This window comes from Clinocottus analis, unplaced genomic scaffold, assembly GCF_023055335.1.
Source record: "Clinocottus analis isolate CAN_PGR_092001 unplaced genomic scaffold, fCliAna1.0.p SCAF_18, whole genome shotgun sequence".
In the NCBI taxonomy this organism is placed as follows: domain Eukaryota; kingdom Metazoa; phylum Chordata; class Actinopteri; order Perciformes; family Cottidae; genus Clinocottus; species Clinocottus analis.
The window spans coordinates 2267501-2292916 of record NW_027175909.1 but is presented as its reverse complement, the minus strand read 5'-3'; the positions used below and the strand labels follow the sequence as shown (position 1 = coordinate 2292916).

At 41.8% G+C, this 25416-nt stretch overlaps 3 protein-coding genes across 11 annotated transcripts in view; 2 read left to right on the top strand and 1 right to left on the bottom strand.

Annotated features, from left to right (window-relative positions):
- Window positions 1-10350, top strand: part of LOC137788936 (microtubule-associated protein 4) — a 92274-nt gene extending 81924 nt beyond the window's left edge. For 6 of the 8 annotated variants that reach the window (XM_068582125.1, XM_068582124.1, XM_068582127.1 and 3 more), the window contains 5 exons: window positions 2020-2112; window positions 2908-2989; window positions 3599-3711; window positions 5558-5729; window positions 6122-10350. In XM_068582125.1, the coding sequence (XP_068438226.1) occupies window positions 2020-2112; window positions 2908-2989; window positions 3599-3711; window positions 5558-5729; window positions 6122-6126 (465 nt within the window). In that variant the 3' untranslated portion in view covers window positions 6127-10350. The remainder of the gene's footprint in view (window positions 1-2019; window positions 2113-2907; window positions 2990-3598; window positions 3712-5557; window positions 5730-6121) is intronic. The other 2 variants (XM_068582128.1, XM_068582129.1) reach the window with 1 other exon arrangement.
- A 509-nt stretch (window positions 10351-10859) lies between these two features.
- Window positions 10860-23547, top strand: ift74 (intraflagellar transport 74). Of its 2 annotated transcripts, XM_068582050.1 has the most exons (21): window positions 10860-11053; window positions 11691-11819; window positions 11952-12091; window positions 12342-12477; window positions 12622-12670; window positions 12812-12910; window positions 13223-13283; window positions 13552-13611; window positions 13792-13853; window positions 18929-19067; window positions 19586-19648; window positions 20599-20742; window positions 20985-21025; window positions 21309-21388; window positions 21603-21656; window positions 22059-22156; window positions 22244-22370; window positions 22455-22618; window positions 22839-22964; window positions 23176-23236; window positions 23403-23547. In XM_068582050.1, exons 3-21 carry the CDS (start codon window positions 11963-11965, stop codon window positions 23516-23518), a joined length of 1809 nt encoding a protein of 602 aa, XP_068438151.1. In that variant the 5' UTR covers window positions 10860-11053; window positions 11691-11819; window positions 11952-11962; the 3' UTR covers window positions 23519-23547. The 2 variants fall into 2 exon arrangements, with proteins under 2 accessions (XP_068438151.1, XP_068438150.1); XM_068582049.1 differs by lacking the exon at window positions 11691-11819.
- Window positions 14493-17409, bottom strand: LOC137788896 (leucine-rich repeat-containing protein 19-like). The gene is made up of 7 exons (XM_068582051.1): window positions 17336-17409; window positions 16507-16617; window positions 16140-16375; window positions 15756-15867; window positions 15573-15660; window positions 15060-15257; window positions 14493-14922 (listed from the first exon to the last, which is right to left on the bottom strand). Exons 1-7 carry the CDS (start codon window positions 17336-17338, stop codon window positions 14594-14596), a joined length of 1077 nt encoding a protein of 358 aa, XP_068438152.1. The 5' UTR covers window positions 17339-17409; the 3' UTR covers window positions 14493-14593.
- Window positions 23548-25416: the final 1869 nt, after the last annotated feature.

The window sequence follows — 25416 nt, the reverse complement described above, 5'->3', positions numbered from 1 at the left end:
CCACATGTCGAAGTGGCCTTGCCCTTATTAAAGTTAGATCTCAGTGTTGTGTGGACAGCATGTGGGCATAATCTATACAATTTATCAAACCTAGGTCTCCATCATCTTTCTAGAATAGAGGAGAAAACCTGGGTCCCGAGCTCATGTGAGACCTGCTGTCCTGAGTCCTGTCAGGTTACAGCTGATGAAAACACATTTCCTGATTTTTCCACTTGATAATGAAAGCTTTTAAAAGACAAAATAACATTGGACTTTTATTGTGATGAATTTATAGGAAAGTAAATTTGCGTTGCTTTGCTAGCGGCTATTCTTTAATAAAATCAAGCCGACTAATACTGCAAGGAGGATGAGTGAGCAGCAGAAATAACAGGAGGCTTTTTTGCGATGGATTTATGTGTTTATTATCATTTTACAGCCTCTCTCTTTGAGCACAAAACATATCCCATCAATGTTCTATTATGGAGGGTTGCACTGAAGTGATAAGTATGGACACGCGCACAAATGTGTGCGCACAGACAGAGCTGAAGTCTGTCTGGTCCACTGGATTACAAAGGATGCATTGAAAAGACAAGTGTAGAAAATGAGTGTTACCGACTGTATTGCATGACTTTGACATTTATTTTTCTTGAAAGGCCACGTGTCTAAAATGTGGCCTCCCACTGTCGCTCAGCAGTAGAGCCAAACCCTGTGTTGTTCCTATTGTAAATGCAGCAAATGTTTCCTGCAGCATCGGCCTGCCCTAAAGTAACAAACAGCCAGCAGACAAGCCTCACACTAATGTACAGTAACGCTCCGGAGTCAGTGCACTCTGCGTCACAATTTCTGATGTTGCGGCAAAAGTACGGTGGGGTTTCACATCCTCGTGTCTCCTGCTGGCTGGCTCACTGGAGATGATCGTCATGGCACCGAGCGGTGGCACACAGCTGACAAATCCGTGATCACTTGACATGTGTGTCCGTGTCTCGATGGAGAAGACAAAGACAATTGTCACAACTTGAATCCGAAATGTATTTCTGTGTCAGGTTTGGCCTTTAACATCTAACATCTCCCAGCCTAACCTGGCCTTGAACTACAGTCACAATGATGCTGCTGTCGTTAGTCAATCATTGTTAATAACGTGCTGTGGTCCTGTGGATCAATAGGGGTGGATGTGTTGTGTTGCATGTGTGTGTTCTTTAACCCTCTGAACCCCAAAATCATACCGGCAGGATGGAAAGGCATACTTCCTTTAAACAATCACCGAAACTATCAAGTTTATCACAGCCAGAAGATGTAGAAACCGTCATTATTGTCATTGTGTGTCAGGGCAACCAAAACTAAGCTTAAAATTATATTTAATTAAAAAACGTTTTATTCTACAGATCTCATTTAAAATGGTGCCCCAAATAAATCATTAACTCTAAACAGATCCTGTAAAAGCATTACATTTTTCCTCAATGCAACTCAAAAGCCATGATCAACTTGGCTGACACCAACAGTCATTTTTGTATGATCTATATGGCACTGTCGCCCTGATATTCTGCACACACGACATGTTTGAGTTCTTTCTACTTCTGATCATGATCGTGATGTTCCTTTAAATTTAGGACTTTTCTTTGCAGTTTAAAACAAGAGCACAGACAAAAAAATGTAACGGGAGAAGAAACAAAACTGCTTGGCAATCAGAGGGTTAAAATATTGTTACATTCAAATATCTTCCCGTCTGTTTGGATTTCTGTCACTGTCGCTATTCAAATGGCAACAAAAGCCAGATTTCAGACCGCTTCACTGGCCAGCAGTTGATATGAAGTGCACCTAAGACAGTTCACATGTCTGTTGTATTGGCCCAGGTGAACCTCGCCCTTCCTCCTGTCCTTTCCTTTCTTAACCCTGCCCGTGATGGTGACTTCTTCTCTCCTTCTCTTTTCTTTTCCTCTCTTTTTCGTTTTGTGGTCACCTCTCCTCCTTCTGCTTCTTTTCCGTGCCATCTCCCCCGTCCGCTCTCCTCTTCCCTCTTGCTGCCATGCTGTGTCCATGTAGGTTCAGATAGTCTCCAAAAAGCTGGACTTCAGCCACGTCGCTTCACGCTTGGGCTCCAAGGACAATATGAAGCACGTTCCTGGTGGAGGGAATGTAAGTACTTTCTGGCCTACCAAGCAGAGCGCAGCTGGAGAAGAGAAACAACAGAAAGAATAAATCTAATATTTTCAACTCATTTGTTTTTGCTCCTAAAATGGGAAAACATAAAGAGAGCCAGTGCCAGTTCTACAGGATGAAAAAGTGCTACAGTACTTAGTTCTGAGGGAATCATTGGACAGCATGCTAGCAAGCCTGATATGCCAGCCTCCTCTCCCAGGACCCCTTCATTGCTTCCTTAAACTCTCCCTGTGTTGTTCTGTCACTAACTTACTAAACAAATAACAAGGGCAAGCGATCAAACGCCACTGGCCTCCGATCGGCTCCGCCTCTGTTGAGTGTCTGGTTTTGTGGAGAGGATCACTCCAGACTGAGTGGTACATGTGGGACCTCTAGTTCTTCCTGAAATGATGCTGCTCTGTCCTGAGCTTCTTCTCTTGACGCATGCTATTTTAAACGCTCTTGGCATCAGGGGGGACCTTTCGTTTTCACGGCAAATATCTAAAATTATTTTTACTACATTTATTTTTCAATGAGTGTCCGTTTTAAAAAAAAAGATTGCAATTTGTTTTGGTTCACAAAGTTTGGCAGCAGCATGATCTCAGAGATGCAATCTGAATTATTCTGTTTTTGCACGGTTGCCACAATATGGAGGACGCTTTGCATTCCACCATTTGATTTCCCATAATGGTGGTAATACAACGTGTGACTGAAGCTGAAGAAGAAACCCCTGTGTCCCTGCACACTGCTTTCATCACTCGTGGTAAAAAAGTATTGTGTGACGTTCGACAGGTGCAGATCCTCAACAAGAAGGTGGACTTGAGTAAGGTGACGTCCAAGTGCGGCTCTAAAGACAACATCAAGCACAAGCCTGGTGAGCTAGGAAACAAAGTTTTAGTTTTTTATTAAATGCATGGTGCTTTAAAGCTGCTCTCTCTATGTACACTGATTGTATGAGGTACACCTAGACAATTACAGCGTTACACAACAGTCCTTCATGAAGGTGATGTTCCAGAGAGGTTTTAATTCATTAGTGATCCAAAATACAGAGACTGAGACTCTTAAATAGATGTCCCGAGAACCACATTTTTGTATCCCATGGCAATTTAAGTATAAACTCATATATTCCATTATATTCCATATACTCCATTCTCAGGCTTTCAATATAGAGTCAAATACATGCAAATGTATTTATTTCTGGATAAAAATATAAATTCATCAAAAATAAATGAAACAAACTGGCATTTAAATAAATTAATATTAACAAGTGATGATGCAGATTTTTGATGTAGACATGTTTTTCCTCCAAGGGACATCAGAGCAACTTGGATTACACAAGTGTATCAGTGAGAATATCAGTATCACTGGAGTCAAACATTTAAGATAATGTTTAAGAATAATTGATGAAATAATGAACTGGTTTACTGTAAATAGGCTTGTGAATATGTAAGCTTGTGTCCATAAATGTCCACGTGTGCTGCAGGCGGAGGCGTCGTAAAGATAGAGTCCCACAAAGTGAGCTTCAGGGAAAAGGCTCAGTCCAAAGTGGGCTCCGTGGACAACCTGAGCCATTCACCTGGTGGAGGAGACGCCAAGGTGAGACGTTACACTATCTATTGATCTTACATCCCTGTTCATTGTAAGTGACTGCAGAGAGCTTAATTTATTTTTAGGTGCTGACCAATCAGGTTTTATTGTACATTAACAAATAACAGTTCCCACAAATTAATTTTTTTTTGTGTCCAATGGTAATGGAGGTTAGTGGTAGTGGCACTTCACTTGTGATGGTAACAAAGTGTGCATTGCACCTTGGTATATAATATAATATAAATGAAAAAGGATGAAAGTAGTCCAAAAAATCATATTTATTTTCTCCTGTGATGGAAATACAACCTTCATATGCATATCTACTCGCATTTAGTGATCAGTCCCAGTTCCTTATTGGGGGTCCACCTACACCAGGAGTTCTCAAACATTTTGGGGCCAAAAACCTTTTAAAGGACCCCGTCTTTTTATGAACGCAGATGCTTATATTCTACCATTTCTACTCCTAGATGCTATTGGAACTTGTTGTAATTAAAACCTTTTTACCCTAAATACTTTAAGCTTGTTTAATAATGCTAAACAGACACACATTTCAACCTAAAGCATCATCCTTTAAGATGAGATCATCCTTTATTAGTTCCACAGCAATTTGCAATGTTATTCATGTTCATACCGCTGACATGAAGGTTTTTTTCTTCAAACTGCATTTTGACTCTACTTGACAGAATTTCTAACCTACAGCAGGTATTAATCCAGATATTAAAACTTACCAGTCTGAAGTTGACTTTTCAGAAAGTGCTGATTATTATAAATTATTTATTCCGCAGACCCCCTGACAGAGTACCGGGGACTCACACTTTGAAAATCACTGAGTTTCCAATTGTTGCTTTTATGTAGCTGTAATTTCTGCAGGGTTTTGTGTCAGCATTTGACCTGCTGCCCAGAATGAGGGATTAATTGTCACTTGAGGTCTTAACTAAAGAAACTAATCAAAGTCAAAGGATTTCTCTGTAACGTTATATTTTCATGACTAAATTAGATAATAATTAGTTGAAAAATCCGAAACATTTATTTGACAGTGAATTGTGTCGTTTCACCCCTGTTGGTAATGTGAAGGATGTTTGGCGGCCTGTCGTGAACCATCTTCAGCCCCCTGACCCCCCAAAGTCTCCGCACCAGCAACAGGCTCCCTTTCTCCTGACTTTTTTGTTCGGCTATTGGGCAATTGTGCGGATGCCTCTCCGCGAGGCAAAACTGCAGCTCGGCTCTTGTCCTGTCCATTTAAGAGAATATAGGCGTGCAGAAAGAGGATGTTGACATGATCGTCACAGAGTTCTGCCATACGAGACATTTTTTGTGGGCAAATTGTCCACCCTCAGCCTCCAGCAGCTCACCTGCGTTTCATGATCACCACGTGGTCGCATCCTTCACTCACATACACATCTCCACGTGCTAGTTTTCACTTCCAGTTGTCATCTGCAGCCTCCAACTGAGTGAAGATACATAACAGTAAGGACAAATAAAAATAGCATCTGGTAACAATGACCCGCAAGGGAGAGCATTTTGCTCTCTTTTTAATTTTTTTGATTTTTGATGACGGAATCTGTTTATAGAAAAATGTGTGTAGAGCCTTACAACACGCTCCATGTCCAAGGCAACTGAAAATAGTCCCCAATAAATGCAACAATTTTCTCCTGGTTGACAACAGTTTCACGAGTTAACGCGAGGATCGCAGGATCACGTGAGACACGAAAATCTATCTTGTCGAGGTTTTGAGTTTCTGCCGCTAAGCTAGAGCACGGCCCAAACAGCTCTCTGTGAGGAGTTTGATTGACAGATGGATCATCATTTTTTTTAATCAAATGCCTGCTTGACATGGCCTACTTTGGGTTTCTAGGCTGAGAATGCCCAGGAGACAACAGAAGGGAGCGGGACCCCCCTGAGTGGCCCCGAGCTGGGGCAGGCAGAGATCTCTGCCACCCAGGAGAACGGGCTGAAGGAGGGTGCTGCCGGCGATAGTGAGGGCCTCCGGGAGCCCCAGGCTCTGGACTCGCACATCCCTGAGACAAGTACGTTTTCGTGTGTGTGTTTGTGCCGGCCCCATTTGCTGTCGGGATGCTCGGGTAAAAGCTGATGAAGCCAAGCAAAACCCTTTTGCCGGGAAACAAGCTGAAATGTAGAATTCAGTATAGTAAAGTACACGCCGCCATGGCTAAAGAACTGTCTCTGTGTTTGTCTGTGTCCATCATGTTGTCTGCCGTCCAAAGCACCTGATCACACCGTCGTCTCCTAACTTCTTATCTTGCAGGCATCTAATTCTTCTATCCCTCTTCCCTCCTCATCTCAACCTCCCCCCCCCCCCTCCCCGCATCATCACCTCTGCCTTTTCCTGCCTGTGTTTTTTTCTTTCTCCCTTACCCCCTCCCTCCCCTTTTTTTTTCTCTCAACCTTTCTGCCGCAGATTAAGTCTTTCAAGCTCAACTTCCGCGAGAATGCTCGCTCTCGCACGGACCACGACACCGACATCATCACCTGGCCGACCCCCCCCTCCCTATGACGACGACAACAAACCCTGCCTACACCGAAACCACAACCACCACTACCCCGCCAGCTCCCCGCAGTGTCTCCCTCAGCAAGTCTTTCGGTTCCCACGTGCCTGCCAGCTCCCCCTCTGCACCTCCTTGATGCATCTTCAGCGGGGCGAGAGCAGCTCCTTCAAGGGATCTCCACCCTTCTTTCCCCCCATCAAGCCAAGAGAGCCCCTTTCATCCTAAATCATCCCACATTTTTTAACCAGCCATTCTGGTACCGACTTTATGTTATCAAGCCTCTTCTCTCATCATCATGCGCTATAGCAACCCCACCCCTCTATGTTTGGCTGAAATGAAAGCTTGGGACTCTATGTGGAGTAAAAGTTTTTTTTCTAACATATTTGGTTTCTGTAATCAGTTGGTTCCACTCTGATCCTCTGGTGGCGTACCCTGACACCCCCCTCTTGAACCATCTCATCTCCCACACACAATAAGCCGTGATCCCAGCGTGGTAACCCCCTCCACCTCCCGATTTCATCACAGCTTCTGTCAAATGCCTAGTTTTCTTTTTCCTTGTGACGCCAGGGGCCGATTGTTTCCCGATGACCGCTTTGCCTCCGCTTCAGTGACATCACAGTAATTCTTCGTGCATCTCATCCGCTTCATCGCCCTCACTATAGCTAACCATAAACAAACTGACAAACAAACAAAACAAAAACAACGCTAGACAACAAGTAGGATGTTTGAACAATTTTAGGCTGTTTAACTCTTTATTCTCTGTGTTTGTGATGGTGTGTTCGAGTGACAAAAATTGTGTAAAAATGAGCTTTGGTGTTTTGTTCGGATATTATTTCTGTCTCTCTCTCGTTTTCTTCTTTCGTTCCTCCTAGTTCCTTGATTTTTAATAGGTTTTATTTATTTATTGTACATTTCTTTGCGCGCGAGCAATACAGCGGGCGGTCTTTTAACTGCGACATTACTCAGAAAGTTTTGGAATCACGCACAGGTTTTTTGTAAACACACAGCAAAGATATTCACAGGGAGGGAGAAAGTGAGAGGCATGGTGTTGCTCCTATGGGGGAGGGAGGCTAAACACGTGGAGGAACCTGGAAGTTTATTAAAATGGAACAGTGTAAGTAGCTACAGTAGAGACGCTGTTAAATCCAACTTGCGTCTCTATGAGGGTTGTGGTAGCATGTGGTGTGGCCGTAGCTGAAAACATCTCTGATGTGTGTGTCTCAAACACTTTATTATTGTTGGAGTATTAGCAGTGGAACATGGTGTGGCTTTATACTCTTCTCTTGTAGCAATGTATTCAACGGTTGCCTCCAATTGCCTTTATAATGCATGGCCAGATTATATGATATCAGCCTCTGTGCATCATAACGCCATGTGTTGTGGTTTGGTACCATATGTATATCTCGGGGGCAATCCTGAACGGTCGATGTGTCATTACGCAAACTATGACTTTTACCACGGACAGGAAGTCTTGGTTTCCGATGGATCTTGTTGCACCTCATTAATTCTACCGCTTGGAGCTAGCTTCAGATTTGTATACACAGTGGCATACAAAAATGACAAAAAGTTCAGATTCTTCTTTAAATTGATTCTGCTTCTCGTTAACCTATCAGCCATCACTTCCTCACTCAGTTCTAAGTACAGTTCTGTAAAAAGGGGCTAAGAATGTTTTAATATTAGTTTCGCTACTAAAATTGAAACATATTTTTAAGAACATCTTAAACCTGCGTAACGTTTTTGTGGGGGCCACTTCGAATTCAATCTTTATTTTTTTATATCAGAGTGGTCTACAATCTGTACAACATACGTCATCTTCTGTCTTTGGACCCTCTCATCAGAAAAGGAAAGACTCCCCCGAAAAAATATGAACCTTAAACGTGGCAAAGCAGCCCAAATAGGTTGTTGTAAAGGCAAACTTGTTAGCACACATTCATCCTGCATCCACATCCTGGAAGTAGCATAAGCATTGCTTTGGAGTGGTGTCTTTGTCCACCCTTGTGAAAGTAAGTGTAAGTCCAATATTCCCCCTCATCTGGCTTGGTATCCACCAACTCCTGAGGTAAATACGTAGCTTTGTCTGTCGGATGTTTGGTGCTAGGCAGGGGAGCATACTTTTTCAGAAGCTTTCTTTTGAACATGTGTTAATGACAGAGGTGTTGAGACTATTCTCTGTGGGGTTGTCACTCGTTGTCACTTTAACAGAAGAAGACAAAGGTCTCACATATTTAGTATTCTCTAAATACAGGCAGCCGTATGAGACTTAAACTAAGTAGAACGCAGTTCTATCATCTGAAAGATTATTAAACTGACCGTTTTCTTTGGGTTTCCTCATCTTAACTACAATTATGATGAGTAACGAAAAGCAAGGGTGATAATGGCGAACGCCTTTGCAGAATTGACTTATTTACAATTAACTTTGAAGACCAAAGTCCCGTTGACCGCCCTCTACCTGGAACACTCCTGACGTTTTCTGTTCAAATAGTCACTTTGGCAATGATCCCTAAAGAAGCTTTGACGGAACTAAATTGCACCTTAATGCTTTAATATTTTCAAGAGGTCTCACTGTGATGGATGTTTGCTATTTGATTACACGGTTGAACACGTGATCTAAGTAGCTCAATGAATGACATTTTGCGCGATGACATGAATAGAGCAATAAACTGAATTACAGTGCCCTCATTACTATTCAATCATGAAACACAGTTAGATTTAGGTCCAGTCACGATTTAGTTTCATATTGGAATCCTTTAAAAATGGAATAGAAGAGAAAGAAAAGCCTTTTAAGATCAATCCAGGTTTTTTGACAAAATAGGCAATAAATTACTGTCTTCGGAAAGTGGACGATTCACATATGCAGACGTTGAGTACCCTTACTGCCGGTTGAGGATCGAGTTCTGTGGAAAAAGTGCAGCTGTCATCAAAAAATTGAATTGTTTTTTTTGTTGGCGTGGCTGTCGCATAGCTCCATTCACTCCTCGTGCTTGACCCCAACCACAGTTTAGCTCCAAAGTTTGCACTCACCGCTTCTTGTGAGATTGCACACGGATGTAAATAGATATTTTATTGTCGATGCATTCTTCATGGCCCTAGAAAAAAAGAACAAAACAGCAGCAGCATCAAGTTGGGAGTTTGATTCTTGGCTCGGACCAGCTTTCATGTCCAGCACCTTTAATAGTTCTGGGGGTGATGCGTTTTTATTACAACTATCATTCTGATTATTAGCACGACACAATTGAAAAGGTCCACCTTTTTCATCAGAAAGGGGCCTCTGAAGTGAAATAATGTCTTTTGAGATTTGTCTTTTGAGATATATTGTGCTAAAGACGCAACGCAAGTATATGTGTTTATCGTCGTGTTCCCGGCGCCTCGGCGTGGTCAAGCTCTCGAGGCCGGACAGACAATACTTTTGATTTACGACACAAACCGTGTCCCTGGAGTTCCTCCGCAAGGAGATTTGAACCCCATTACAACTTAGAAAGTCTTTAAAATCTCATTTTATTTTAAGCGCTGTAACGGCAGCTTGATTTTAGAAATGTTGAATTGGTGGAAATAGAGCTTGATTCCTTTTAACTGTTGAAGCCCAGTCTTAAGAGATGAAGATAATGTTTGTCCTACCTGGTAAACCTCTCCGTGGGGTCACCTGAGACATGTGACTCTGCACATCACAGTGGGCAAAGGGAATCTATTGTTCAAGCAAGACCCTCAAGTGCAGAGGTTGATGTGTAGGGTTGTTCATTCGGAAGTAATGCATATTAAACATGTTGGCCGCTACGCACGGGGGGTCGCACACACCGTGACCCTAACGCATTCTTGTCTGAGGTTAACTAACCGTAGTAGTGATGTTTGGCTTGTATAATAAATGCTCCTCGGTAATCTACCCTCTGTAGAGCTTCTTCTGCCGCCACTGCACTCATGAAAGAGTCACACTCACTAACAAACAGGGCATGCTGAAAAACAACATCGGGATGTCTTAGGTAGACTTACTGTGTCATTTGCAGAACCTCATTGTCTTTTTTGTGATGTATTATTATTATTTTCCTTCATTAATTTTATTTTTTTTTGGTTTGGAAAAAATAGTGTTCATTGTGATTACTTGTTAATTAGTGATGTGATTATTAAACATGAAATAAAAATGGACTAAAACTCTCGTTTGTGTTTGATCTTTTTCTGTTTCGGACTATTTCTGGAGACCCAAGGAAGTTCCGTGTAGAAATTTAAATAAACAAGCAAACAGTGTTCAGTCCCACTCTGAACGGCCACACCCCTCTCTGCACTAGTCCCATCTATAAAGACAAAAATAATCTCATAGAAACTGCATGGTACATACTATGAAGTTTACTATAAAGTATGCGAAGCCAGGCTTAGCTTTTAAACAAGTCCTAAAAGCATTGGACAAAAAATGAAAATGTATCCGACTATTGCAACATTATTGTGCTTTGCATTTTTTTTGTTTTCTCGATAAACTTCTCTAGTCATAGGCCGAATGCAATTGGACAAGATTTTGGGTATCTGGTTTCCATTACATAGAAGATGAACTCAGCGATCCCGGTATGTGGTCTGCCTTTAATTCTAATGTTGGCCGCTGGGGGCAGGAGCACACTTTCCAACAAGCTACCCGCCTGCTGCATATCAGGAGAAGAAGACCGTTACTAGGGCAACGTCAACATCGTCTCAGGTTGCTGGCTCTCTCGCTAGTGCTGGAAGTTTTAGCGTTAATTGACCTATTCTCTGTTTTTCCCATTTCAAGTAAACTTTCTAACAAAACATCGTTTTCCGGTTGGAACGTTAAGAAACATCTACTGTGGAAGAAAAGTACCGAGGAGCAAGAAGGAGTTTGTTTTCAGGTACGAAACACTTGCTAGCTTAACTTGCTCGTGTTCCGGGGCAACGAGTCGCGCTCGAGTTACGTTAGCTCTGACTAATGTAGCTAACGGCTAGCGTCGGGTAAACAGAGAGAGTTTATCTCGAGTTCACGTTACATTAAGTCGAACAGACGACGTCAACCTTTTACTGACAAGAACGCAATATAGCTAACGCTAACGCCGTCGGTCATTAATTATGAAGTCAGTAACGTTACAGTCATAACAAACGTTAGGCAGCTAACTGTACTTGATTATTGTATTCAGCCTTATGGTTTTTATTGTCAACTTTTGTCCTTTTAATGTGTTTGAAGATGACTATCAGCAACATAAAGCACATAGGAACTCAAAGACACAGCTATAGGATCACACGAACAGGCCAATTCAATTAATTTCGTAGAGCCCAAAATCACTAATTTAAATTTGCCTCGGAGGGCTGTATCTGTATACATAATGTGTATATATGTAATCTGTATACATAGGACATCTGTCCCGGGACCTCACACCGGACCGGGCACAGGAATCCTGTTTTATAACTGCTCTGATTTTGTATCAACGATGTCTTTTTTGTGTGTGAGACTGATCTTGGTTCACAAGCCTCAAAACTGTGTTTTTTAAACAGCTTCCCACATAGTTTCAGCTGAGTGTTACCCCATATCCATAACAAAATGGGCACACGTATCAAAGTAAAGGAGTCTCCTCAGACGCAAAGAAAATGTTCTGAATCTACGGATTCCGAACATGACGTAATGTGAGTCTCACCAAAGCAGTAACAGGGACTTTGCTGTGGCTGCACCTCTAGACTGTATGGATTTTTTCCACCCATTAGCAACATATTTGATTTGTTACTGTTTTAACTATAGATGTTAATATGTTATATTAGCTTTTAGAAGCATGGCGAGTCAGCGGCCTCCCTCTAGCATTGGCCGCCCATTGAGCCGCAGTGGATCTGTGGTGCCTGGCGCTGGAAGACCCACGACTGCTGTCCGCCCTCCACCTACAGCTATCCGTGTTGCAACTGGGGTACGTCACCTACAGCTTTGCTGCATTTTAGCTTTGAGGTACACGTGCTTTTGTTGACCTGTTATCAAATGTAACCATCAAACCAACTGCTTTTAGATCAAGGAAGGTTTGTGTTTGTGTGTGTTTGTGTGATCTAGTTGTTATTAGCCAGTATCAGTATATAAGCTGTAACTTTTAACACTGAGGCTTTCTTCAGATGAGGGGGTGGAAACCCAGTCTCATGGAATTGTATTCTCAATTCTCAATCCAGATGGTTCCAGGTACAAGCAGCCATCCTGGTATGAGGGGCCCCATCGCCACCACTGGAGTTCTCTCTGCACAGATCAAAGTGACAGACAGGCCTGTGACCCAGCAGGGCCTCAGTGGCATGAAGACTGGCATGAAAGGTTAGTCTGAAGTGGCTCCAGCTGGCACTTTTTATTAAACAATAGATTTGTACTTTTATGGTTTTATGTCAGGGCAGGCATTTTGAGTGAGCCAACAAATATTAAGTCTCACCTCCCTTTCTCTCCACCTCCTTCTTCCACAAGGACCACAGAGACAGATTCTGGATAAGTCCTACTACTTGGGCCTTCTTAGGTAACACATGCTGCTATTAGTTCTTTAGTAAAATATGTCAAGCCCTTATTGGTAGTGCTTAGCACTATGCTGTTTTCAGAAGGGCAACCTTTCCTGTTGGTACACATTTCAAAGTGAACGTTTTTCTTGTTGTGCGGTTAGGAGTAAGATCAATGAATTAACCACAGAGACCAGCAAACTCCACAAAGAGATTGACAACTACAATCAGGAGAATTCAGTTTATCTCTCCTACGAGAAGAGGTGAGTGATGTTATTTCAAATTAGTGCCTACCACTGTGCATTCTAAAAATAAAAAAAACACACCATGTTCTTGTATTTGATTTAGATCTACTGCATTCCACAGCCTTCAAATATTCATAAATATAAGAAGAAATACTCAGCGACTTTTGCAAGCGTCATTCAAAAAACAAAGTAGAGGCTTTGAATGTAAAAGAATAAGGCATTTGGTACAGCCCGAGGGCTTCAAGAGGACTCTTGAATAGAAAAAAATTATAGTCTTAACAGAGGTATTACGGAATACAAAAACAAACTAACATGTTTCCCCCTTTTTAGAGCCGAAGGCGTGGCTACAGAAATTAAGGATCTCCTCGGCCAGCTTGCTGACTACAACATGGTAAATGGCTAGTGAAGTTGTAGCTAGTGTTGATCATTATTTTCAATGAGTAGACACTGGAAAATAATATTCAACATCCTGGATATGACAAACAACTGCTTGCAAAAACAAATATTCTGACACTTTGTGTATCGAGCTGACGTAGTGAGTGCATATTGAATTTTAGCAGAGAAAAGTAGGGACTACAAACACTGACAGATTAGCTCAAACGGGCAGGAAATAATCTGCGTAGCCTAATTGTTTGAACATATTCTTTTTGGTTTTCCAGCTGGTGGACAAGCTCAACACCAACACCGAGATGGAGGAAATGATCAAAGACTACAACATTGTAAGTACGCCATGTCAGCAACAATATGGTAACTCCACCGCCTGCCATTAAAAAAAGTCAAAGGTGTGACACGTGAGATGATTTTGGACTTAAAAAGCAGACCGACTGTGCCTTGTTTTGAATATAATAGATATAATGCCCGTTCATTCCTTTTGTTTTTCTTCCTCTCTCCCCTCCCAGTTAAAAGCCCACAATGATAGCGAGGCTGAAAGCATTGACAGCATCTTCACTGAGAGGAGAGAGTAAGTATCTGTTGGCCGTTTGATTGTGATTATTGCCGGTTGTTCTCAACAACACAGTTACTGCTTGAGATCACTGGGTGAAGAATAATGATTGGTATTTATGCTTTTAAGCTTATATTTAATATTGACTTTTCTAAAAAATAATCCAATGGCTATGTGTGCATGCACACCAATGTTCAACCAATATTTTTACTCCGTTTGTATGTTCCTAATTGAGCCTTATTCTGAATGCAGCATTTCATGGTTTAGACATGTGGTATATGCCGATAATATATTATATAATTTATTTTTTAAACCCAGCACATGGCCTGTTTCCGGTCAGCTGTGTGTGTTGTGTACAAAATAACGAGCCAAATATTGCAATGCCGACCATTTTAAGATTGGAATAAGGAATAAAAGCAAAAAAAATAATATTTTGTGCACACAAACTTAGTCAATGGTAACTCCTTAAATTGAAATTGAAGAAAGTGTGAAAAAGAACACACTGCTAGTATTTAGTTACCTTTTAATGATTTATCAATTCAGGAAATGTATTTTTTTTTATTTTGATGTTATGTGTTTCAGCAACCTTAGCAGCATTTTACAGTTACACAGTTGATCTGTAGAATGTTGGCACAAATCAACAAATTAATGCCATGATCTCTAAAGATGATGAATAACCTAAAACAGTTTCAGTTTTGAGAGTAGACAGCGGCTTCCTCTTCGTCTTGTCAGACATTCCCCAACTGCCGTATGCTTCTTTACGGCTGTGCTGAAGTCTCCCCTCCTGCACCGTACTCTTCGCTCCTGACGTATGGATCCTCAAAGTACCCGTCCTCCTCCTCTATCTGCCCATGCTCTTGTGTGAAGGTGAATGTCTGATGGTTCACGTATCTCCCTGTCTCTGAGAAGACTGTTGACACAACATCGTCCTCCTCCTCTTGACGCAGCCGGCGATGACGGTAGTTGTGAAAGAGCTTGTATAGGGAAGGCCCCTTTATGGCACATACGATGAGCACGGAGGTGGTTAGTGCCAAGACTGCAACACATGCCGCAAACTTCCACGTGTTTCCGAGAACAGGGGTCTGGTCTAGTTAGATTTGACAAGGAGACAGGGAGGGGAGACCATTCTGTTAATCTTGTTAGGTTCTATTTGTACAGTCACATATACGAGAAGTTAAAGGACAAGAAAATAGGTCAAATGACCCACATTTCTCTTAGTCGTACCTTTGTTGATCTTGTGTTTCTGGCTTGATATCATTGTGGTCTGCAGCATAGTGGATGAGCCCAAAGAATTCTGGGAGTTTGGTTTCTGTGGGTCTGTCGTGAAGATAGATGGTGGTGATGGGTAACACACAGCTGTAGCCTGCAAAAGATCTCTTCCAGTCTGCTTTTCTGGGGACGCACAGGTGATTGGTTCCTCCCCTGTAGAGCCACACACATACAAGTCATTTCAGAAATGAGCATTCACTTAAGCCGCTTTTTAAACATGCACCGCTTTGCATTAATCTGTCAGCTATTTAAGTTGATTAATTTGAATAACATTTCAACTGTCTCTTATACATACAACCAGTTTAATATGTTGGGAAACACTCAAAGGGGCTATTTTAAGGCGTTGAGGAGATCAATATTCTTTGATCAGATCAGGCCCTCTGAACTAAGGCATCTGAACCAGAGTGGCTGAGGTCTAATGCCAGCTCTAATACTGAAACTTTAAAATCCCAGATAGGACATGTTTACCAATGGTAAGTCCAACTGCTTTGACCTCTGCAATGCTGCTCAGCAGCAGACAGGAGCAGTTCCAGGGGTTTCCTTGTAGCTTCAGCACCTAATAAGATCAGGTGGGGGGGAGGGATTAATAGACTAATAATTACCTGGAACAAGGCAAATGCTTGACTCCTGAATATCCCGAGGGGGGGTTACCTGCAGATTAGTCAGTTGTCTAAGCAGCTGTGTCTGGAGACTTGTCAGCAGGTTGTGGGACAGGTCCAGTCCGGTCAAGTCATCTAGGCCAGAGAAAGACTCTGGGTCCAGGCTGCAGTAACAGCCAGTAGTAGTAATGCAGTAATTATTGTAGCAGTGGAAGTACAAATGCTGTCATACTCATAGCAGTGATGCATTCACCCTACTGGCTAATCAGTAACAAACATGTAGCCTCTTTTTCAAACATCTAGAGCAGCACAAAATGCAAGTTGATCTGATGTGACACAATAACCTAACAAATCTAGTACATACTCACAGCAACGTTTACAGTGTGCTCAAAACGTGTTAAAACTTGAAGTAGAATGGAAGTACGCATGTATTTACCTGTTGATTTTGTTTCTGGACAGAGACAGCACTCTCAGTTGTGGTACCACAGAGAAGTACTTTGCTGGTATACTGGTCACCAGGTTACCATCAAGGTGGAGTTCTACCAGTCTGGGATAACTAGCCAGGGCTCGCCTGTCGGCCTCATTCAGAGTAATCAGGCTCTCCTCAAGCACCAGTTTAGTGATGGAGGAACCGTTGCAACTATGAGGAATGACACTCAAGTTCTTCACCTGCTGATGGATCGATGGTTAGTTTGTTCATTTATTACAACAGATAAACGCTCTGAATGCATGCAAACGAATGAATCTTCATTGTGTGCCAACAAAAAATAGAAATCAAATCGAAAGAATAGGAAATGTCCTACCAGTAGATCCTCTTCCACAACTTCAGCTTTACTCCCATATATAGTCATTGCTACCAGTGAAGTCATCCACAGCAGTAGAAGAGTTTGCCGCCCCCCCGCCATTTTCCTACCCTGAGAAAACAGAAAACACTCTGGGTGATCCGTACTTTGTTTGGAGAATATGCTACTCTTTACCTGGGATGCTGAGCCCGATAGCTCTGACCTTCAAACCAACCTTCCTTTGAGTTGCCTCCATGATCACTTTGAGTTCAGCTTCACCGCATATTTAGCTCTCTAATTTGTGTTTTTCTCATAGGTTTAATATGAATGTTTAATGTTATGTAAACACTGGGCCATGTAAAAGGATTTTCCCTCTACTACGTGGTCCATACAATGTACATTTACAGTCATCACTTTTAAAAATTAACTGATAGCTGAGCAAAGATCAACAAGATGTTGACTAACCGGGGGCTGTACGGTCCTATACACTTTGATATTTGGTTAATTACATTAAATCCGAAGTGGCAGAAACAGGAAAACCTTCGTCTCGTCCCTGGCCAGGAGACCATCTCATCAGGAAGAGAGCAGTCAGCCAGCAGCAGCCAGCAGCAGCAAAGCTAGTTAAGCCCGCTCAGATGTCAGCACCAAGCAGGCGCAGCGCAGAAAACATGTTCTGATCAGAACGTGTGGGATCAGAGGAGTTTGCTCTGCGTGAATTTTAAGCTAACGGTGAACAGGGTCTCCCCGAGCTGACAGGCCATACTCGGCAGCAGAGAGGGCAAGGCGAGAGTGTACGCTAATTTCTTGTTTTTGCCACTTTAGATTGAATCCAATACAAATGCACACAGACCATATATTAGATAGTGTAACTGACGAGCCATCGTGGTTTGTTCTACTGCTTCGTCCTCTCATCCTGGACTGAGGACAGACCAGAATCTACAGAGACTCACTCTGTGTAAGCTGCGTAACAAAACAGGACGGGTTGGGTCTAGCTGGTTAGCATGCTAATTATAGCAACAGAGTGCATGGTTGTCTTAACGTCAACATCGTCACATGCTCTGAACATTAGTTAAGTTTCAGAATGTTTGAAACTTGAATTCTGGACACGCTGCACACAAAGGTGCTCTTTCAATACATCCTCCTGAAGATGACATACTTTTGAACTCTTTCAATTTTCTTTATTAACTTGGAGACCTATCACATAGTAAAAAAACTCTTATGTAAAGTTATAACTTGAGACTGGACGTTGGCATGGAACATGAATTAAACTATGACCCGGACATGAGGTTTTCATTACCACTTATGAACATAAAATGGAGTTACCAATCTCCTTGCGTGTTTCAGTGTAAAACTTGACATTAGAGTCGTGTGTGTGTGTGTGTGTGTGTGTGTGTGTGTGTGTGTGTGTGTGTGTGTGTGTGTGTGTGTGTGTGTGTGTGTGTGTGTGTGTGTGTGTGTGTGTGTGTGTGTGTGTGTAATCAGAGAGATGTATATTCACTCTGATCACTTGTGTTATGTCTCTTTTTAAAAGAGAACCCAATGACGCGATTAAGTCTTATGTTCCGGACACCTGTCGGAGAAAGCAAACTCCTTGAACTTCCTGGAACGGAAGTCCAGTGAAGAACAAGCGCACCTTTTGTATTTGTCAGCTGAATAACCTTCAACCTGCATGCAGTACATCTGTTGCTGTCCCTACTGTTGTTTTTTTAACCAAATATGTGTGGTCCCAAGAGGAGTCTGTCCTATCTGTCACTATTCGCTATAACTGAGAAACAACTGAAGACACTTACCTGTACTTCCAGGGGCAGGTAGATGAACTTAAATTCACCTGTAGCTGTGATGCAGCTCGCAGAACACATGAACTTTGTTCCCTGTCGTAAAATCTGTATGCTGACACACATTGTTTCTGCTCACTAAACATTTCTGGTGGATGAAGTCACGCCTCCTTTCCTTCTTACTTTGGTTAGAAGTATATTTCAGCCTTGTTGAACATCTCAAAGTGTAGATAATTCTGCAAGTTAATGAATATTGATAACTATTGACAATTAAAGTATTTCAAAACTGTAAAATGTATTAACCATAGATAGAACATGGAAGTATAGAAAGCAAAGGAGAAGAATAAAAAGGGGGTTTGAATAATGTGAAGTAGAAGAGAGAAGGAAAGTCGTCAGGAAAGGAGAGAAGGTAGGAGCGTACTTTGAAAGAAAGTAAGAGGGATGTAGGAAAAGGAAGTGAGACGGATATGCTAAGGAAAGGAGAACAAGGTAAAGGAAGCAGTGACATAATAAATATACAGTTACTGTCAATCTGGCAACTCCTCCTTCCTCTCTGCATCTTTTCTTTATTCTTACTCTGGGCTTGAATGTGGCCCCCCTCCCATGCTATTGTCTAAATAAAGTAAAAAATAAAACCAAAACTTTTCCACCCTGTTTGTTATATGCAGAAGAGAGGAGGCCATCAGGGCGATCGAAGAAGAGATCAGGAGGGAGCGGCACGTGGCTGAGGAGGTCGTCCAGGCGATGCCAGCCGTGAAGCAAGAGAAGTATTTCACCATGACAACAGCCAATGAGGAACTGCTCCAGGTATTAATGTAGTTTTAGCTTAATATTGTCGCAATCCTGCTCTTTTCCTGGTATATATTGATTATCAGTGTAATGTCTGCATGATATTGGCAGTGCACTTCACTTTGCCAGCAATTGAACTTGTACCGGGTTGGATGAAGAAGGGCAGCTGATATCAGTTTAATAAAATATTGTTGATGCTCGTTGACGATGACCTGTTTGAATAATTGCTCTCTCTCCTCTTGGGGAGAGCCCGGGCTCTTGTGATTCTTTAAAACCTGTTAAAGAAAACTGTATAAATGTCATCTTAATTTACTCATAACCAGTAACATATAGATTGATATTTACACATCTGAACAAAATGTCACATTATACTCTTTTATTATAACCCTTATTATAATGTTTTTGTGGTACTGCAGTGATAGTTGGTTAATATTACCCATGCTGTAGTTTTACACTGTTGTCATCTTTTGGACCACATGAAATGAAGTACTTGATGTCCTTCTCCTTACCTCATCTGCATGTATTTATGGTTGTAGGAGCTAACTGTTCTCCAGGAGGAGCTGGACATTCTGATAACCAGGAAGGAGGACTACGACGCTGTGAGTTGGATTCAATAGATGGGGAAATAATCAAGGCAGTATTCACTACTGAGTTCACTAACCTAAATTGAAGACATATTTAATACCACGAAGAATGTCATTTAACACCTTTAGATCATTTCTAATGATGTCTTTAATCAATTAATAAACATAACCTGGACCTGGATAGACTGATTAACAAATAATTGACTAACTTTTTCCAAAGATTTTCCATCAAGTTTTAGCTTTTTATAGTTATGTCACTGCAGGTTAGACAAATAGAGATCATAGGCCTTTAGGGATACCGAATCATTATTTAAAGTAGCAGTGTGTAGGATTTAGGGCGAAACTAAGAATCACTGAGTTTCTGTTGCTTTTGCATGAACCCTTCATATCTACATAGACTTAGACATATACAAACACTCGCTCAACTGAACCCTAAAGGCCACCGTAGGTAGGGAGACAGAGTAATTGGCATGACGATAAGGAACCGAAAGAGGAAGAGAAGAAGCAGAAATAGATAAAGAAATAGAAAAGTGCACATGTGAAGTAAATGCAAATAGCTTTTCAGTGACATCCCACTGATGCGTGGTCAAGGGCGTAACCATGGTATAGCCAATGGGTGGGGTTCAAATAAGACCCCTCCTCCAGAAAATGATTTCCCACAATTCTATCTACCTTGACGTATAAAGGAATAGTCTGTGACTTCTCTGAGATAGAGGGTGTTATTTTATTCAGTTGCTTACTTACCAGTTCTGCCTTTTCCTTGATGATTATATTTTATTTGATAAAGTAAATAGTTTGTTTGTACTCATTTTGGTCCTGACGATGACTGATCCTTCATGTATGAATGTGTATGTGAAGCACTTTGTCGGTTCAGGTGACAGGGCGCTGCATAAAAATAGTCCACTTAACCACAGCAGCAGCAGCAGGAGTATGAGCTATCCTTCCTTCCCTCCTCCTCTGTGCAGGAGCTGGCCAACTCACACATAAAGCAGGAAGTGGTTCGGCTTCACGACACTCTGTCGGTGCTGGAGGCGAAGCGCGACGCCATGGAGGCGGAGCACAAGAGCCTGAGCTCCCCCCAAGAGGAGAGAGAGCAATTATTCAAACAGGTCAGCGTCAACGAGCAGCAACAATGTTTTATTCAACTGATATCGGCTGCATTCAAAAAAAATAATACAAAATAATAATTTGGGTTTCACAGAAAGTCTTCATTTAGTCTTGCCACTTTGAGGTTAAACACGCCAGACACGTTTGAGATCAGATGAATGATTTTGTTGAGACGGACTATCATGCACAGACTGCAGGAGTCGCTTTAGAAAGAATCTGTTTAAGCTGCAGTTCTGTTTTCCAGGTAAAGGAAGACAACCAGGAAATCGCCAGCATGGAAAGACAGTATGTATTGTTGCATTGTTGTTGCACCAAAATGTTTCTTTTTAAAATTACTTGAATTAAGTCAAGTCAAATGAAGTTGGGGAGTAGTTGGCCCTCACAGACGGATCCACTTGGAAGTTAGATGGAGAACAACTTGCTGAAACGAAGGGTTTCATATTTATGAAACCTGATCAACTAATTTAGATAGCTTATGGATACCATTTTTTTTATCACTCACCCTGCGACGTTTGACCCCACAACAATTTGATTATAAACTTCTGTGTCGTGATCTTTGTGTCTTCAGGCTTACAGAGATCAGGGACAGGATGAGACAAATCACAGAGGAGGTCCGGCAGCTGGAGCAGGACTCAGAGGAAGCTCAGGGTAACATTGGCAGCGTTAGATTTTTTATTTCTCTATTGCAAATAAATTTTCCCCCTGCTTTTGAAAAATATATAATTTTTTTATTTGTTGCCTTTTCTTGGGCATATTACCAAACTTGTACACACAAAGTTTATGACAGTGCTATCAAATAAAGTGTGCATTTGATAATCATATTGTTCTATGTATAATAGTGTTTTTTTTATCCGTCCATAAGGGGAGTGTCAGCAGAAATACAAAGAGCTGAAGAGGAAAGAGGAGGAAATTGACCGTAAGTTGACAGTTTATATGAGTGGACTTAGATCATAGTGACAATCTAAAAAATCCCAGCATGATTTACTCAGTACCTGATATGAATTATGTGTCACTACTGTGGGTGTTACTATTGATGCTATATTTAGCAGAACCTAGGAGATGATAATAGTCTCTGTGGAACAGTTATTCATGGTATGAATACCATGGAACAGGTATTCATAGCAAAGTAATGAGAGAATTATATGTTCTCTATATTAAATTAATATAATGTGGAAGAACACACTTTGAAGTGCCGTTTTGGAAAATACCACCAGGTGGCGCAGTCAGCATCCTTTCAGATCATGATGTGTCCTGACATACAAGCATCAGTATATAATCAAGTGCAGCGAGTAGTAACACACTCCTTCCTGTGTTCCAGGGTTCCTGGAGTCATTCGAGGAGTCCAGGGCTCAGGACCTGGACAAGATGACCCTGAGTCAAGAGAACATCGTCTCCCTCTTGGAGCACTGCAGCAGGGTGAGGAAGAAGTGGGAGAAGGGAAGGAAAGGATGGTAAGGAGACATGGAGAAGGCTAAGTGTGTGTATCAATCCCTGTGCTTGTAGAACATGTTGCGGCTGCATCAAGTGGATACAGTGACTGCCAGTGAGCTCAGAAACATGCAGGAGGTGCTGGTCAGTAAGGAGACGGCGGTGGTCCAATCAGAGAGCACTGCCAAAGGACTGACGACTGGTAAGAGAGACACACACACACATACACACACACACTTTGCCCTGGTAAAGTAATACCCCCATTTAATGACCCCCTCTCCCCCAGAGTCTCAGCATCTGCAGCAGGACCTGGAGAAGGTGCAGCAGCTGGAGGGAAAGATCACGGGTGAGCTCAGCACCCTGCAGGAGCGCCTCAGTACCATGGAGTCTGAGTTGGTCACCTACCGAGACCTGGACACACTGAGGCACACAGCAGAGGAGAAGAAAAAGGTAACAAGAGTAGCAAGAACTGAGAAAGTGGCAGCGCTGCATGCAGCCACATGCTCCACATGCTCCACATGCTCCACATGCTCCACATGCTCTATGTGTTTTCAAGGTGGCTTATTTACCAGTGAAAATCTTTAACTGTTGATTCATGATACTGTCTGAATCTGATGCGCTGAAGACAGCTAAACTGCAGGCTAACCAAATGTGTGTTGCTCTTGAGCAGAGACTGCAGGAGAACCGCGTATTACTGACTCAGCGACGGGATTCATTTAGACAGTTGTTGGAGGAAATAAACCAGAAATATGAAGCTCTGAAGACCACGCTGCAAGAAAATGAGACTCATGCTCAGGTCAGAGCCTTTCACATCCCCATATCAGCACAACTGTAGCTATCAACATGTTTAAGTGTAGTAAGTACATGCCATTTGTTTGTTTAATGTGTAAATATTTATTTTTTGTACACACATTATTATGATATCAAGGCAATCCAATTCTTTTACATGGTTATAAGCTGCTTTATTGTACGTTGTGTGATGGGGGTGTCTGTGCTTTTTGTTTTAGCTGGCTAACCTTGAGAGGAAATGGCAACACTTGGAGCAGAACAACTTTGTGATGAAAGAGTGTATCCTTCTGAAATCCTCGTCTTTTTTTTCTTCATGTTTTTTTATCTTGTTAAAGTGCCGACAGCCAATGATAAAAAGATAAGTGTTCTGATATGTGATTGGTTCCTGTAAAAGCCAACTATTGGTCACAGCAGGGATTTTATTCTTCCTGAATTTGCGGATCAGTCATTGCCTCTAAATCCCAGGAGAGTGACTACGCCTCGGTGGCCACGAACGTCTCCCAACAAGTGGCGGAGTACAACAAGACTCTCATAGACTTCTTGCAGAACAACAGGAGTTAAATACACACAAATAAACATGTTATATTTAAGTTGTCTGCAGTCTGACAATGCATTTCAATTAATAGACATAATAAACTAGTTATTATGAAGACAATTAAATATGAAGTTTATACAGTTTTCAGTTTTTGATTAAACATGTACTGTTTCATCTGTTTGACTGTAGCTACGGTCCAAAAATAGCTACATTTGTCTTTGTAGTCCTAGTTCTAAAGTATGTATCTACTTTAGTTTGTATTTAAATGTATAGGAGATACATCCATGCAATTACATGTTTGTGAACGTATCTTTAAAGTGTTGATTTGAATAAAGAAGTTTTGTGTGCCCGTTCAGAGCCCTGAAGCCCCGCTTCCACTTGTGCTTATTGATAGTTTGCTTATTGTTTATTGATACTAAACCTGTTGCATGTCCAACTCCGACCCCCCGACCTTGAGTCCTCAGCGATAGGCCTGCAAACAATGAGGTTGATCGGATGAACAGGTCTGAAGAGATGTAAAGGACAGATGGACAGACACACTTCACCAGATTCTACCGTGATGGTTTGTGTTTCCCCAGTCTGCTCTGATGGGCCGGTGTGAAGTCAAACGTGGAATTTAGATTATAGTAAAATATATATGTGTGTATATATATTAAAAAGAAATAATGTGGAGATAAATAAGTAGACTAGATAATAAACAGAAATTAGAAACGTTATTGCCGACACCGGAAAAGGGGGCGGAGCTATCGGCTCCGGAAGTAGCTGCGGGGAAAAGTAGAAATCTGACAGCGTGAGAAGCGTGACGCTGTGCAGAAATAACAGACACATCTGCAGACACGGAGAGGCAGCCGGTAAGGGAGAAACACTTTGTTGGTGATGGCCACCATATAGAATGACGCGTGCGCTGGAACGCGCGGCGCACCTCCGCAGCACATCTACGTGTGGCAGCGTCAATTGTTTGTAAACATGTTGGTGGAGGCACAGCTGATGCGGTGAAATGTCGCTTGTGTGTGGGTTGATGGCACGGGTGTTTTGATTTCATACAAAGGGTGCTTTCTGAAATGTGGCTTTTTTCTGTTTTATTTAAGGTTTTTCACCCTTAGTCTCGGAAAGGGAGCTTTGCTAAAGGGGAGCTTTTTTTCAGTGAAATGGAAAATTTCGACTTCATGAACTGAATCTCAAAAATAAAAGGAGATAAAAAAGGGAAAAGTTGTTTTTTTTCATTGGAGTGAAGTCCAGTTAAATCCGAGTGGATGGGTCAATCCCTTTCAAGTGGGGAAATGCACTAAACAGCTGACAGAACTTGACAGCCGGTGTTTCCAGTCTTTGTTCATACTCTGTATGTACGGCCAGGTTTTTTGAACCTCCAACAGAAAGCTTATGAAAAAGAACGTGCTATATATTAAGCTTATTAACGTAATATATCATGTTCATTTTTCTTTCTCATATTCTTTTTCATAAGCTAAAGTGTGTTTAACCCTAGCCTCAGACAATTTACTTTTGAAAAAAATGACATAAAACCTACTTAAAGATAAAGCCCTTTTTTTTTATAGTGAGTGACATGGAAATACAACTTCCTCCTCCGATGGTTCCTCATACTGTGGGAGGAGCTGGTGCGTTCAGGAACACCCCATCAAACAGGAAGCATCAGATGTGACCGTCAGGTCACATGCTAGATTCACAGTACCTATAGTTACGTTGTGTTTCATTATAGGCACCTGCTGGTACTAGTGGTCTTAAATGTCAGAAAAAGCAGCTTTAAAGGGTGACCTTCAAATCTAAAGAAAAAAGTATTTTATGTGATATATTGTAAATGTAATCGTAGCTTTGACTGAGCGCGAAAACTTGTTTTTTGGAAAGCACGTGTCAAAGATTTGAGACTTGACTCAAACATGGTCCAAATAACTAGCTCTGGCATGTTAAG

Coding starts and splice junctions, on each gene's coding strand:
- ift74 (XM_068582049.1), top strand. CDS start 11,963: ATGGCGAGTCAGCGGCCTCCCTCTAGCATTGGCCGCCCATTGAGCCGC. Junction 12,478..12,621: donor CATGAAGACTGGCATGAAAG/GTTAGTCTGAAG, acceptor TTCTTCCACAAG/GACCACAGAGACAGATTCTG. Junction 12,671..12,811: donor TACTACTTGGGCCTTCTTAG/GTAACACATGCT, acceptor TTGTGCGGTTAG/GAGTAAGATCAATGAATTAA.
- LOC137788896 (XM_068582051.1), bottom strand. Junction 16,376..16,506: donor TTGTGGAAGAGGATCTACTG/GTAGGACATTTC, acceptor TCGATCCATCAG/CAGGTGAAGAACTTGAGTGT. Junction 15,868..16,139: donor TCCAGAAACAAAATCAACAG/GTAAATACATGC, acceptor CTGTTACTGCAG/CCTGGACCCAGAGTCTTTCT.